At 48.2% G+C, this 16,451-nt stretch overlaps 1 protein-coding gene across 1 annotated transcript in view; it reads right to left on the reverse strand.

The window, feature by feature from the left end:
• Positions 1 to 16,451, reverse strand: part of LOC139250611 (zinc finger protein 585A-like) — a 100,039-nt gene that overhangs the window by 31,599 nt on the left and 51,989 nt on the right. Inside the window, exon 5 of the mRNA XM_070873010.1 lies at positions 12,294 to 13,110. Coding sequence (XP_070729111.1) covers positions 12,294 to 13,110 — 817 coding nt within the window. The remainder of the gene's footprint in view (positions 1 to 12,293; positions 13,111 to 16,451) is intronic.

Consider the following 16,451-nt stretch of genomic DNA (forward strand, 5'->3'; position numbering starts at 1 on the left):
CCGGGTTAAGCACCTTGCTAGAACCTCTACATGTGTTGCTACGCAAGGGAGATGACTGGGTATGGGGGAAATCACAAGAGGCTGCTTTTGAGAAAGCCAGAAATCTGTTACGTTCCAACAAATTGCTTGTTCTGTATGACCCATGTAAACGTTTCGTGCTAGCTTGCGATGCGTCTTTGTACAGGGTCGGGTGTGTGTTACAGCAAGCAAATGAATTGGGAACATTGCAACCAGTCGCTTATGCGTCCAGGACTTTGTCCAAAGTTGAAAGGGCCTACATCATGATTGAAAAAGAAGCTCTGGCATGCGTTTATGGGGTGAAAAAAATGCACCAGTATCTGTTTGGGCTTAAGTTCGGTTAGAAACTGACCATAAGCCACTTATATCGCTATTCTCAGTGAGCAAAGGGATTAACACCAATGCCTCTGCTCGCATCCAAAGATGGGCGCTCACGCTGTCTGCATATAACGATGTAATTCGCCACAGGCCAGGCACAGAGAACTGCGCTGATGCCCTCAGTCAGCTACCATTGCCCACCACCGGGGTGGAAATGGCACAGCCTGCAGACTTGCTCTTGGTGATGGATGCATTTGAAAATGAAAAGTCACCCATTATGGCCTGCCAGATCAGAACCTGGACCAGCCAGGATCCTTTACTGTGCCTTGTAAAAAAACGGTGTCCTCCATGGGAGCTGGTCCAGCATCCCAGCGGAGGTGCATGAAGAGATCAAGCCGTTCCAACGGCGCAAAGATGAAATGTCCATACAGGTGGACTGTCTTTTGTGGGGTAATCGTGTGGTCTTGCCTAAGAAAGGCAGGGAAACGTTCATACGCGACCTACACAGTACCCACCCAGGCATAGTAATGATGAAAGCTATAGCCAGATCCCACGTGTGGTGGCCCGGCATCGACTCAAATTTGGAGTCTTGCGTGCGCCAATGCAACACTTGCTCTCAACTGAGCAATGCGCCCAGGGAGGCACCGCTAAGTTTGTGGTCATGGCCCTCCAAACCGTGTCTAGGATCCACGTTTACTTCGCTGGCCCGTTTCTACACAAAATGTTTTTGGTTGTTGTGGATGCTTATTTAAAATGGATTGAGTGTGTAATAATGTCTGTAAGCACATCCACTGCCACCATCGAAAGCCTACGAGCCAGGTTTGCCACGTAATTGCCACAGGAAACAATTAGAGAAACCATAGACGCTGAGAAGCGCATTGTGAAGTTTTTCTACTGGGTGTGGACAAAGAGGTCCAACCCCCTTCCCCCCCCCACCCACCCCCACCAATACTGGTCTCCCATTGCCCTACATTGGATGACACAACTGTCTACAGAAACTCGGATCATCCTATTTCGGGGCTTGTAAGAACATAAGAAATAGAAGCAGGAGTCGGCCATTTGGCCCCTCGAGCCTGCTCCACCATTCAATAAGATCATGGCTGATCTGATCATGGACTCAGCTCCACTTCCCCGCCCGCTCCCCATAACCCTTTACTCCCTTATCGCTCAAAAATCTGTCTATCTCCGCCTTAAATATATTCAATGACCCAGCCTCCACAGCTCTCTGGGGCAGAGAATTCCACAGATTTACAACCCTCAGAGAAGAAATTCCTCCTCATCTCAGTTTTAAATGGGCGGCCCCTTATTTTGAGACTATGTCCCCTAGTTTTAGTTTCCCCATAAGTGGAGCCCCCTCATTATCTTATATGTTTCAATAAGATCACCCCTCATTCTTCTGAACTCCAATGAGTATAGTCCCAACCTACTCAACCTATCTTCATAAGTCAACCCTCTCATCTCCGGAATCAACCAAGTGAATCTTCTCTGAACAGCCTCCAATGCAAGTATATCCTTCCTTAAATACGGAGACCAAAACTGTATGCAGTGGCCTCACCAATACCCTGTACAGTTGTAGCAGGACTTCTCTGCTTTTATACTCTATCCCCCTTGCAATAAAGGCCAACATTCCATTACTTGCTGTACCTGCACACTAACTTTTTGTGTTTCATGTACAAGGATCCCCAGGTCCCTCTGTACTGCAGCACTTTGCAATTTTTCGCCATGAAATTATAATTTACTTTTCTATTATTTAAGTGGATAACCTTACATTTTCCCACATTATACTCCATCTGCCAAATGTTTTCCCACTCACTTTGCCTGTCCATATCCTTTTGCAGATTTTTTTGTGACCTCCTCACAATTTGCTTTCCCACCAATCAGCAAACTCGATCCCTTCATCCAAGTCAATAATATAGATTGTCATCACTTTCACGAGGACTCTCCGCCTATCATCGGATGACCCAGACATTTCCCCCCCCACAGTGCTGGATGGGTTTTGTAGGTGCTTCTCCCACTTCGCTGCCCTTTCCTCTGCCTCCTTCCAGCTGCAATTTAAGGAGGGATATACTTTCATTGGAGGCAGTCCAGAGAAGGTTCACGAGGTTGATTCCTGAGATGAAGGGGTCGTCTTATGAAGAAAGGTCGAGCAGGTTGGGCCTGTACTCATTGGAGTTTAGAAGAATGAGAGGTGATCTTACTGAAACATACAAGATACTGAGGGGGCTGGACAGGGTCGATGCAGAGAGGATGTTTCCCCTCGTGGGGGAATCTAAAACTAGGGGACATAGTCTCAGAATAAGAGGTCGCCCATTTAAAACTGAGATGAGGAGGAATTTCTTCTCAGAGGGTTGTAAATCTGTGGAATTCTCTGCCCCAGAGAGCTGTGGAGGTTGGGTCATTGAATATATTTAAGGTGGAGATAGACAGATTTTTGAACGATAAGGGAGTGAAGGGTTATGGGGAGCGGGCGGGGAAGTGGAGCTGAGCCCAAGATCAGATCAGCCATGATCTTATTGAATGGCGGAGCAGGCTCGAGGGGCCAAATGGCCGACTCCTGCTCCTATTTCTTATGTAGTCTAGTGGCCCTCTTTCCAAAGCCTCTATATCACCCACCATGTGAGGCCAAAACTGGACCCAGTATTCCAAGTGCAGCCTGACTAAGGTCTTGTACAAGGACAAAACAGTACACCTCGTCTTGTACTGAATTGTCCTATCGTGTATGTGTCCCCTCATTCTAGACCCTCTCATCCAAGTCATAGAAACATAGAAAATAGGAGCAGTAGTAGGCCATTCGGCCCTTCGAGTCTGCACCGCCATTCAATATGATCATGGCTGATTCTGTCCCACCCACCCTTTCCCTCAACGACTATCTGTCGTACCTGTGACAGGGCCTGTGGTTCTCGTATTGGACTGTTCAGCCACCTAAGGACTCATTTTTAGAGTGGAAGAGAGTCTTCCTCGATTCCGAGGGACTGCCTATGATGATGAGGCTGATCTTCTTTCTCAACACCATATTCCTGCTTTTTCCCCATACCCCTTGATGTCTTTTGTTTCTGGAAATCTATCTATCTCCCTCTTAAATATATTCAGTGACTTGGCCTCCACAGCCTTCTGTGGTAGAGAATTCCACAGGTTCACCACCCTCTGAGTGAAAACAATTCTCCTCATCATGGTCCTAAATTTCCTACCCCGTATCCTGAGACTGTGACCCCTTGTTCTAGACTTCCCAGCCCGGGGGAAACATCCTCCCCGCATCCAGTCTGTCCAACCCCGTCAGAATGTTATACGTTTCAATGAGATCTCCTCTCATTCTTCTAAACTCTAGTGAATACAGACCTAGTTGACCCAATCTCTCCTCATAAGACAGTCCTGCCATCCCAGGAATCAGTCTGGTGAACCTTCGCTGCACTCCCACTATGGCAAGTATACCCTTCCTTAGGTAAGGAGAGAAAGCTGCACACAATACTCCAGGTGTGGTCTCACCAAGGCCCTGTATAACTGTAGTAAGACATCCTTGCTCCTGTACTCAAATCCTCTTGCAATGAAGGCCAACATACCATTTGCCTTCCTAACTGCTTGCTGCACCATGTTTGCTCTCACTGACTGGTGTACAAGGACACTGGTTCTCCCTTATCTATTCTATTAGTTACATCCTCAAAAAACTCCAGTAGGTTTGTCAAACATGATTTTCCTTTCATAAATCCATGCTGACTTTGTTTAATCCCATTGATATTATCTAAGTGTGCCGTTATCACATCCTTTATAATAGACTCCAGCATTTTCTCTACTACTGATGTCAGGCTAACCGGTCTGTAGTTCCCCGTTTACTCTCTCCCTCCTTTTTTAAATAGTGGGGTTACATTTGCCCCCCTCCAATCTGCAGGAACTGTTCCATAATCTGTAGAATTTTGGAAGATGACCACCAATGCATCCACTATTTCCATGGCTACCTCTTTTAGTACTCTGGGATGTAGATCATCAGGCCCTGGGGATTTATCTGCCCAGTCCCATTAGTTTCTCCAGTACTATTTTCTTACTAATAATCATTTCCTTTAATTCTTTTTGCTCACTAGACCCTTGGTTCCCTAGCATTTCTGGGCCGTTATTTATTTAGTTGTTCTGCCATTTCCTTGTTCCCCATTACAAATTCTCCCGTTTCTGTCTGTAAAGGACCTACATTTGTCTTCACTAATCTTTTTCTTTTTACATACTTGTAGAAACTTTTGCAGTCGGTTTTTATGTTCCTTGCAAGTTTACCCTCATACTCTATTTTTCCCCTCTTAATCAATCTCTTGGTCCTTTTTTGCTGAATTCTAAACTGCTCCCAATCCTCAGGCTTGCTACTTTTTCTGGCAACTTTGTATGACTCCTCTTTGGATCGAATACTATCCTTAATTCCTTTTGTTAGCCATGGTTGGGCCACTTTTCCTTTCGTGTTTTTACGCCAGAAAGGAATGTATAACTGTTGCAATTCATGTATTCATTCCTTAAATGTTAGCCATTGCCTATCCACCGTCATGCCTTTTAACGAATCTTCCCAATCTATCATAGCCAATTCATTCCTCATACCTTCAGTTTCCTTTTAGATTTAGGACCCTAGTTTCGGATTGGACTACTTCACTTTCCATCTTAATAAAGAATTCAATCATTTTATGGTCACTCTTCCCTAAAAGACCTCGCACAACAAGACTGTTAATTAACCCCTTCTCATTGCACAATACCCAATCTAGGATAGCCTGTTCCCTAGTAGACTCAACATACTGGTCTAAAAACCATCTCGTACACACTCCAGGAATTCATCTGCCACAGTATTATTACTAATTTGGTTTGGCCAGTCTCTATGTAGATTAAATTCATCTATGATTACTGTTACATGCAGCTCTAATTTCCTGTTTGATGCCGTCCCCTACACTACCACTACTGTTTGGAGGCCAATAGACAACTCTCACTAATGTTTTCTGCCTCTTGGTGCTCCTTAGCTCCACCCAGACTGATTCTACACCTTGATTTTCTGAGCCAATATCCTTTTTCACTATTGCTCTGATTTCATCCTTTACTAACAACACCACACCACCCCCCTCTTCCTTTCTGCCTGTTCTTCCTAAATATTGAATATCCTTGGATATTCAGTTCCCTACCCTGGTCACCCTACAACCATGTCTCTGTAACTGCAACTATATTGTATCCGTTTACATCTATCTGCGCTGTTAATTCGTCTACCTTATTAGATGCTTCGTGCATTCAGATACAATGCTTTTAAATGTCTTTTTAACATTCTTAGACATCTTAACATTATTTTGTGCTATAGCCCTATTTGTCTTATCGCTATTTTTTCTTACCTGGACCCTATTTGTTAGTGCACTCTTGTGTTTGTATGCTCTGTCCCTTCCTGGCATAATCTGGTTATCCTTACCACAATCACTTTCCTGCATCGCTTCCTTTTCTTTTCTCTTTAGCATTCTAGATTTCTCTCCTGCGACAGTCCTCCTCCCCCTCCCCCGCCCACACACCCTCTAGTTTAAAGCCCTGTCTACCTCTCTCGTTAGTCGGTTCACTACAACTCTGGTCCCAGTATAGTTCAGGTGTAGTCCGTCCCCACGGAACAGCTCTCTCTTTCCCGAGTATTGGTGCCAGTTCCCCACGAATCGAAACCCACTTCTCCCACACCAACCTCTGAGCCACGCGTTCATCGCCCTGATTCTATTGACCCTATTCCAGTTTGCTCGTGGCTCAGGTAATAATGCAGAGATTATTACCTTTGTGGTTCTGCTTTTCAATTTAGTCCCTGTCTGATCAAACTCTCTCAGCAGAACCGCTTTCTTAGTCCTACCTATATTATTGGCCCCTACGTCTGGTTTATTGGTCACTGATTTACGAATCACTAAGCAGCACGATCTATTTTGCTGTCTTTGAGGGCTGTCCCTTGAAGACCCCCCACCAACCAACCCCCATAACCCCAACGTGGGTGCACTGATATCCCTTATGCAGTACATTCTGCCCCCACCCAGCTCTCTGCTCACTCAATCTATCTTCCCAATCTGTCTGCACAGACAGGCTGTGACCAACAGCCCATTCGGGGAGACTCGGGTGTTCTCAGGTCACCTCATGCCTCTAAACTGTGCTGGGCTTTAGGTGTGAACAAAGCATTTTGTCTTAAGATCTTTATTCTAAGAGGTTAGAAACATAGAAAATAGGTGCAGGAGTAGGCCATTCGGCCCTTCTAGCCTGCACCACCATTCAATGAGTTCATGGCTGAACATGCAACTTCAGTATCCCATTCCTGCTTTCTCGCCATACCCCTTGATCCCCCTAGTAGTAAGGACTACATCTAACTCCTTTTTGAATATATTTAGTGAATTGGCCTCAACAACTTCCTGTGGTAGAGAATTCCACAGGTTCACCACTCTCTGGGTGAAGACGTCTCTCCTCATCTCGGCCCTAAATGGCTTACCCCTTATCGTTAGACTGTGACCCCTGGTTCTGGACTTTCCCAACATTGGGAACATTCTTCCTGCATCTAACCTGTCTAAACCCGTCAGAATTTTAAAACTTTTCTATGACATCCCCTCTCATTCTTCTGAACTCCAGTGAATACAAGCCCAGTTGATCCAGTCTTTCTTGATATGTCAGTCCCGCCATCCCGGGAATCAGTCTGATGAACTTTCGCTGCACTCCCTCAATAGCAAGAATGTCCTTCCTCAAGTTAGGAGACCAAAACTGTCCACAATATTCCAGGTGTGGCCTCACCAAGGCCCTGTACAACTGTAGTAACACATCCCTGCCCCTGTACTCAAATCCCCTCGCTATGAAGGCCAACATGCCATTTGCTTTCTTAACCGCCTGCTGTACCTGCATGCCAATCTACAATGACTGATTACCATGACACCCAGATCTCGTTGCACCTCCCCTTTTCCTAATCTGTCGCCATTCAGATAATAGTCTGTCTCTCTGTTTTTACCACCAAAGTGGATAACCTCACATTTATCTACAATATACTTCATCTGCATTTGCCCACTCACCTAACCTATCCAAGTCACTCTGCAGCCTCATAGCATCCTCCTCGCAGCTCACACTGCCACTCAACATAGTGTCATCCGCAAATTTGGAGATACATTTAATACCCTCGTCTAAATCATTAATGTACAGTGTAAACAGCTGGGGCCCCAGCACAGAACCTTGCGATACCCCACTAGTCACTGCCTGCCATTCTGAAAAGTACCTATTTACTCCATGTCTGCCAACCAGTTCTCAATCCACGTCAGCACACTACCCCCAATCCCATGTGCTTTAACTTTGCACATTAATCTCTTGTGTGGGACCTTGTCGAAAGGATGATTGGGCTGGGTGTCAAAGAGAAGGCTGAGGGGTGACCTAATTGAGGTCTTTACAATTATGAAAGGTTTTGATAGAGTAGACACATACGAAAGTTTTTGATAAGAGTGGATACAGAGAGAATGTTTCCACTTGTGGGGAAGAACATAACTAAAGGCCATCAATATAAGATAGTCACCAAGAAATCCAATAGGGAATTCAGAAGAAATTTCTTTACCCAGAGAGTGGTGAGAATGTGGAACTCGCTGCCACAGGGAGTGGTTGAAGTGAATAGTATCGATGCATTTAAGAGGAGGCTAGACAAGCATATGAGGGAGAAGGAAATAGAGGGTTATGCTGAGAAAGGTAGATGAGGAAAGAAGTGGAGCATAAACGGCAGCATGGACTGGTTGGGCCGAACGGGCTGTTTCTGGGCTATATATTCTATGTACTTCTATATAATTTAGCCTGGTATTGCCTTAATCCTTACAGGGTCCATTCCGAGGGAATTTAAATTCAGTTAATTAAATAAATCTGGAATACAAAGCTAGCATCAGTAACGGTGACCATGTAACTACCAGATTGTCATAAAAACCCATCCAATTCTCTAATGTCCTTTAGGGAAGGAAATCTGCCGTCCTTACCCGGTCTGGGCCTACACGTGACTCCAGACCCATGGCAATGTGTTTCACTCTTAACTGCCCTCTGAAATGGCCCAGCGAGACACTCAGGTTAAGGGCAATTAGGGATGGGCAGTAACTGCTGGCCTTTCCAGCGATGCCCACATCCTGTGAATGAATAAAGAAGAAAAAACGAGAAACAGCCTCGCTCACAGAACGTTTCAACTCATTGTTGCTGCAATTGTCCAATCGATGCTTGCGGTCAGTCAGGTTCCCGAGGGAGGAGCATTCAATTCAAATACAAACCTCTGCTGTGATTTGTTCAAACATATTTTTGATTAGCAGATAAGAACATAAGAACATAAGAATTAGGAACAGGAGTAGGTCATCTAGCCCCTCGAGCCTGCTCCGCCATTCAACAAGATCATGGCTGATCTGGCCGTGGACTCAGCTCCACTTACCCGCCCGCTCCCCGTAACCCTTAATTCCCTTATTGGTTAAAAATCTATCTATCTGTGATTTGAATACATTCAATGAGCTAGCCTCAACTGCTTCCTTGGGCAGAGAATTCCACAGATTCACAACCCTCTGGGAGAAGAAATTCCTTCTCGATTCGGTTTTAAATTGGCTCCCCCGTATTTTGAGGCTGTGCCCCCTAGTTCTAGTCTCCCCGACCAGTGGAAACAACCTCTCTGCCTCTATCTTGTCTATCCCTTTCATTATTTTAAATGTTTCTATAAGATCACCCCTCATCCTTCTGAACTCCAACGAGTAAAGACCCAGTCTACTCAATCTATCATCATAAGGTAACCCCCTCATCTCCGGAATCAGCCTCGTGAATCGTCTCTGTACCCCCTCCAAAGCTAGTATATCCTTCCTTAAGTAAGGCGACCAAAAACTGCACGCAGTACTCCAGGTGCGGCCTCACCAATACCCTGTACAGTTGCAGAAGGACCTCTCTGCTTTTGTACTCCATCCCTCTCGCAATGATATTTTGTCATTTAAGTGTACTGGGTCCCAGTCCTTTATTTAAAAGTATTTACCAGCCAGTCTTTTTCCAAATCGGAGAGTCTGTCTTATCTATAGCCTTTGCGAGTGAGTCAAACCGGATGGCTGTTGTAATCACTGAGAAAAGGAAAAGATTCCTACTTAAGAATAATATTTTTATTACAGTTTCACACATTAGTTGCAAACTATATTATTTTCTACCACACTTCACAACTACTGAAAAAATACAATTTACTGCCACTATTTACTTGTTTTTTAGTGTTTAACAAACGTACTTGGCAGTTAAAGCCTTGTGTAGTGTTATTCTACTGGTTTCCGTAGACAAGGAAAATCACACGAGGTTACGTGATGCCTCTTGGCGACATCGTCCACAGATATGGGGCCTAGCATTCATGGGTACATTGACGACACCTAACTCTACCTCTACACCAGCTCTCTCTCACTCTCAAACCCTCCCGTCCAACATCCAGTCCTGGATGATCAATTTCCTCGAAACATTGGGAAGACCAAACCCACAATCTTCGTACTCTCACCATCGATTGCACACTCTCTACCCCCCCCCACCCCACTCCCTGTCTGAGGCTGATTGCAACCTCGGCCTGACCCCGAGATAAGCTCCCGAACCCCCCCCATTCTCTCCATCACCAAGGCCGCTTACTTCCACCTCTGCAACATCACCCATCTCCGCCCCGTTCTCAGCCCATCATTCCTACATTAAAACAGTAACTACACTTCAAAAATACTTCATTGGCTATAAATCGCTACGGGATGTCCTGAGGTAGTGAAAAACACTGTAGAAATACAAGTCTTTTCTTTGTATCTGCTGCTGAAACACTCATCCGTGCCTTTCTTCCCTACCGACCCGACTATTCCAAAGCTCCCCTTTACGGAATCCCATCTCCCACCTTCTGTAAACTTCAGCTCATCCAAAACTCGGCTGCCCCGTGTCCTAACTCGCACTAAGTACTGCTCACCCATCACCCCGTGCTCGCTGACCCGTGTCCTAACTCGCACCAAGTCCCGCTCACCCATTGCCCCCTGTGCTCGCTGCCCCCGTGTACTAACTCACACCAAGTCCCGCTCACCCATCACCACCTGTGCTCACTGCCCCGTGTCCAAACTCACACCAAGTCCCGCTCACACATCACCCCCTGTGCTCGCTGACCCGTGTCCTAACGCGCACCAAGTCCCGTTCGCCCATCGCACCCTGCCCCGTGTCCTAACTCGCACCAAGTCCTGTTTTCCCATCACCCCCTGTGCTCGCTGACCTACAGTGGCTCCCGGGTCCCGAAAGCCACAAATGTAAAATTCTCATTATCGTTTCTGAATCCCTTCATGACCTCGCACAGATTCACCAGTGACACCGGGGCTAAAGGGGTTAAATTATAAAGGACAGGTTGCATAAGCTTTGCTTGCATTCCCTCGAGTTTAGACGGTTGAGGGGTGATCTAATTCTCCAGATGTTGCCTGGATAAAATTATGAAGGGCCTGGATAGAGCGGATAGGACGGACCTATTTCCCTTAGCAGAGAGGTCCACAACCAGGGGGCATAGATTTAAAGTAATTGGGGGGAGGTTTAGAGGGGATTTGAGGGGAAATATCTTCACCCAGAGGGCGGTGGGGGTCTGGGGTGGAACTCACTGCCTGAAAGGTGGTAGAGGCAGAAACCCTCACCACATTTAAAAAGTACTTGGATGTACATGTGAAGTGCCGTAACCTACAGGGCTACAGACCCAGAGCTGGAAAGTGGGATTAGGCTGGGTAGCTCTTGGCTGGCCGGCACGGACACCATGGGCCGAAACAGCCTCCCTCCGTGCTGTAAATTTCTGTGATTCTATGAACAGGAGTAGGCTATTTAGACCCTTCGAGCCTGTCCCGCCATTCAATGAGATCACGGCTGATTGGCGACCCAACTCCATATTCCCGCCTTCGGCCCATATCGCTTAATACCGTTGGTTAACAATAAATCAATCTCAGATTTAAGATTAACAATTGATTGAGCCTTAACTGCCATTTACGGCAGAGAGTTTTAAACGTCTACCACCCTTTGTGTAGCAGTGTTTCCTAATTTCACTCCTGAAAGGTCTGGCCATAATGTTTAGGCTCTGTCCCCTAGTCATAGACTCCCCAATTAACAGAAATACTTTCTCTCTCTACCTTATCAGTTCCCATTAATGTCTTCAAAACTTCGATCAAATCATCCCTTAACCGCATACAACCCTAGTTTGTGTAATCTCTCCTGGTAAATTGACCCTTGGGAGTGCAGGTATCACTCTGGTAAACCTACGCTACACTCCCTGCAAGGGCAATCTATCCGTCCTGGGGTGCAGTGCCCAGTGAACATAGCGCTCCGGGTGTGGTCTAAACGGGGCTTTTGTACGGCTGTAGCGACCAACGCAGTTCATTCAGTCCTGGCCGCGTTTAACAGCGGCGACGACAGAATCCGAGCCCTTTGTGACTGTCGCAGGGGGAAACTCGCTGGGCGTGCTGTCTCTCTCTCTCTCCGAGGTTGTCATTCCGCCCATTCGGCCCGAGGTGGGACTCGCCGCTGCCTCCGCAGGCCGGATGACTCCCCTCGCCGCTGCCTCCGCAGGCCGGATGACTCCCCTCGCCGCTGCCTCCGCAGGCCGGATGACTCCCCTCGCCGCTGCCTCCGGAGGCCGGATGACTCCCCTCGCCGCTGCCTCCGCAGGCCGGATGACGCCCCTCGCCGCTGCCTCCGCAGGCCGGATGACTCCCCTCGCTGCTGCCTCCGCAGGCCGGATGACGCCCCTCGCCGCTGCCTCCGCAGGCCGGATGACTCCCCGCCGCCCACACCCCCCGCCTCCCACCGGTTAACGGGGCTCCTCCCCCTCCGCCCGATTGCGCGAGGGGTCCTCGGGGATTGTCGGGCTCCCGCCGTCGTCGTCGTCGTCGCCGTCCTTGTCGGGCGGCCCGTCCTCGGCGTGGGCGAACTGGTGGGTCAGCATGTGGGAGAGCTGGATGAAGCCCCGGCCACACACGGAGCAGCGGAAGGGCTTTTCCCCGGTGTGGATGTGCTGGTGGGTCAGCAGGTGGGAGGACTGGGTGAACTTGCGGCCGCAGACGGCGCAGCCGAAGGGCCGCTCCCCGGTGTGCACCCGCTGGTGGGTCAGCAGGTGGGAGGAGCGGGTGAAGCCCTTGCCGCACACCGAGCAGACGAAGGGCCGCTCGCCCGTGTGCAGCCGCTGGTGCCGCAGCAGGGTGGAGGAGTCGGTGAAGCCATCGCCGCACTGCGGGCAGGTGAAGAGCCGCTCGCCGGTGTGCACCCGCTGGTGCCGCAGCCGGTTGGAGGACTGGTTGAAGCCCTTGCCGCAGACGGAGCAGCTGTAGGGCCGCTCCCCGGTGTGCACCCGCTGGTGGGTCAGCAGGTGGGAGGAGCGGGTGAAGCGCTTGCCGCACTGCGGGCAGGAGAAGGGCCGCTCGCCCGTGTGGCTGGGCCGGTGGGCCTCCAGCTCGGCCTGCTCCCCGAAGCCCGCCCCGCAGTCCTCGCACTGGTGGGGCAGTGCCGCCGCCGCCCGGTTGCACTTGTGCCGGGCCAGGTTGGACGTGCGGCTGAAGGTGCGGCCACAGGCGGAGCACGCGTGGGGCCTCCTGCCCCCGACCAGCGCACCGCTGCCGCGCTCCCCTCCCGCGCCCGAGGGCCGCCGCAACTCGGGCCCCGGCACGTCCAGCGACTCGGGCCCCGGCACGTCCAGCGACTCGGGCCCCGGCACGTCCAGCGACTCGGGCCCCGGCACGTCCAGCGACTCGGTCAGATCCTCCCGCGACATTCGGTTCGAGCTTCCCATCGGCCAATCCGGCCCCTTCTCGCACCCTGCAAAAGGGGGGAAAAAAAACAGGCGTTTGTCAAACTCGCCGCTGCCAGGACAGGATAGAAATTCACAACAGACAATTCTAGCTCCTGTCGAACATTCGTTCCCTGTTGTTCCTCGCCCTCCCACTCCCAACGCTGTCAATCCACCACCCCACACACTCTCCCTCATCACAAGAAGGACTTGCATTTATATAGCGCCTCTCACGACCACCGGACGTCTCAAAGCGCTTTACAGCCAATGAAATACTTTGGAGCGTAGTCACTGTTGTATTGTGGGAAACGCTAATTTGCGCACAGTAAGCTCCCACACACAGCAATGTGATAATGACCAGATAATATGTTTTTGTGATGTTGATTGAGGGATAAATATTGGCCCCAGGACACCGGGGATAACTCCCCCTGCTCTTCTTCCAAATAGTGCCACGGGATCTTTTACATCCAACCGAGGGGGCAGACGGGGCCTCGGTTTAACATCTCATCCGAATGATGGCACCTCCGACAGTGTGGCGCTCCCTCAGCACTGCACTGGAGTGTCAGCCGAGATTTATGTGCTCGAGTCCCTGGAGTGGGACTTGAACCCACAACCTTCTGACTCAGAGGCGAGAGTGCGGCCCACTGAGCCACAGCTCACTCGGCAACATAAGTAACAGGAGTCGGCCATTCGGCCCCTCGAGCCTGCTCCGCCATTCAATAAGATCAGGGCTGATCATCGACCTCAACTCCACTTTCCCGCTCGATTCCTTGATTCCCCTAGACTCCAAAAATTTACCGATCTCTGTCTTGAATATACTCAAAGACTGAGCCTCCACAGCCCTCTGGGGCAGAGAATTCCAAAGATTCACCCCCCTCTGAGTGAAGAAGTTTCTCCTCATCTCAGTCCTAAATGGCCGACCCCTTATCCTGAGACTGTGACCCCTGGTTCTAGACTCCCCAGCCCGGGGAAACAACCCCTCAGCATTTACCCCATTAGAATTTTTTTGGTATGTTTTTTATGTCTTCTAATGTGAAGACATATACAAAATAATTGTTTAACATTTCTGCCATTTCCTTATTCCCAACAACAATTTCTCCTGTCTCAGCCTCTAAGGGACCAACATTTACTTTTGCTTCTCTTTTCCTTTTTACATACTTGTCGAAGCCCTTACAATCTGTTTTTATATTTCTTGCTCGTTTTTTCTCAATATTCTACTGTTTCCCTTCTCATCAATTTTTGGGACATCCTTTGCTGGTTTCTGAAACTCTCCCAATCCTCAGGCCCACTACTATTCTTCACAACATTATAAGCTTTGACTTTCAATCTAATGCTATCCTGAACTTCTTTAGTTAGCCAAGGATGGATCACTTTTCCAGTGGGGTTTTTGTTTCTCAATGGAATGTATTTTTGTTGAGAATTATGAAATATTTCTTTACATGCTAACCACTACTTATCTACCGCCATACCTTTGAATCTATTTTTCCAAACTACCGTTAGCCAACTCGCCCCTTGAACCTATATAATTGGCTTTATTTAAGTTTAAGACTCTAGTTTCGGACTTAGGCAAGTCACTCTCAAACTTAACGTGATAGTCTGTCATATTATGATCACTCTGCCCCAAGGATCCTTTACTATGAGATTGCTAATTGACCCTGTCTCATTACACAACACAAGATCTAAAATAGCCTGTTCCATGGTTGGTTCCACGGCGTATTGTTCTAGGAAACTGTCCTGAATGCATTCCATGAACTCATCCTCCAGACTACCTTTGCCAATTGGATTTGCCCGGTCTATATGAAGATTAAAGTCCCCCACGATTATTGCATTACCTTTGTTACAAGCTCCAACTATTTCTTGATTAATTAATATTCTGTCCAACGATAAAGCTACTGTTAGGGGGCCTATATACTACTCCCACCTGTGTTTTATGCCCCTTGTTATTCCTTATCTCCACCCACAACGATTCCACTTCCTGATCTTCCGAGCTGAGATACTTTCTCTCGACTGTCCTTATGTCATCCTTTATTATCTCCTTTACCATTCAGCCTATCTTTTCGAAACATCAAGTATCCTGGAACATTTAGTTCCCAATCTTGGTCTTTTTCAAACCACATCTCTGTAACAGCTATTAGATCAAACACATTCATCTCCATTTGTGCCACTAGTTCATCTATCTTATTATGAATGCTTCGTGCATTAATTAATTAAACATTTAATTAAACATTTTTTACCATTATTTCTTGCTTTGTCCTTATTCTCTGCTGCACTACCGTTAAACTCTCTGCCCTTTCCTGTCTTATTTTTACCCAAATCACTACACTGCTCTATTGCATTGACCTTTCTCTTGAGATATCTAACCCCTCCCCCCCCCGATTTTTTAGTTTAAAGCCCTATCTACAGCCCTAGTTATTTGATTCGCCTGGACGCTGGGCCCAGCATGGTTTAAGTGGCGCCCATCCCGACGGAACAGCTTTCCCCAGTACTGGTGCCAGTGCCCCATGAACTGAAACCCCTTTCTCCCACACCACTCAATGAGCCACACATTTAACTCTCTGATCTGCTTGACCCTGCGGCAATTTGTGCATGGCTCAGGTAGTAACTTCCCCATACCTGACCCCGCCACCCCCATTTTTTGGGGGGGTTTAAAGCCGTTTAAAGTTTGAATGGCGGGACAGGCTCGAGGGGCTGAATGGCCTCCTCCTCGTCCTATCACTGATCACCTTATAGCCCCCTCACCAAATGATTATAACCGGCTGCTCAGCTGCGGCAGACCTCACAGTTGTCCTCACTCCCGCGCGCGCACTCTCACACACACAATCTTTCCCAGCGGGGTGAATGGACAGTAATCAGGGGGAAGGAAACCTGGAGCATGAAGCTAACTGCTGCCCTGATTACGATCAGATAGCAGAGACTCGCGAGATTAGCTGGGATCTCTCTGCTCTCTGATCCAGTGCCTGGCGCGGACACGATGAGCCCAAATGGCCTCCTTCCGTGCTTTATTTTCTACGGTTCGCAACATTTAATTTTTCTGCCACTTTGAAGTTTTTCTCAACTTTTGAATGATTAAAAATAAAAGACAGGAGGCAAATGGATTTAAAAAGACATTTTAGGAACAGGGGGAGGCCATTCAGCCCCTCGAACCCGTTACATAAAAACAGGAGGAGGCCATTCAGCTCCTCGAGCCTATTACACAGGAACAGGAGGAGGCCATTCAGCTCCTCGAGCCTGTTACATAGGAACAGGAGGAGGCCATTCAGCTCCTCGAGCCTGTTACATAGGAACAGGAGGAGGCCATTCAGCTCCTCGAGCCTGTTACATAGGAACAGGAGGAGGCCATTCAGCTCCTCGAGCCTGTTACATAGGAACA

This window comes from Pristiophorus japonicus, unplaced genomic scaffold (genome assembly GCF_044704955.1).
Source record: "Pristiophorus japonicus isolate sPriJap1 unplaced genomic scaffold, sPriJap1.hap1 HAP1_SCAFFOLD_401, whole genome shotgun sequence".
In the NCBI taxonomy this organism is placed as follows: Eukaryota; Metazoa; Chordata; class Chondrichthyes; family Pristiophoridae; genus Pristiophorus; species Pristiophorus japonicus.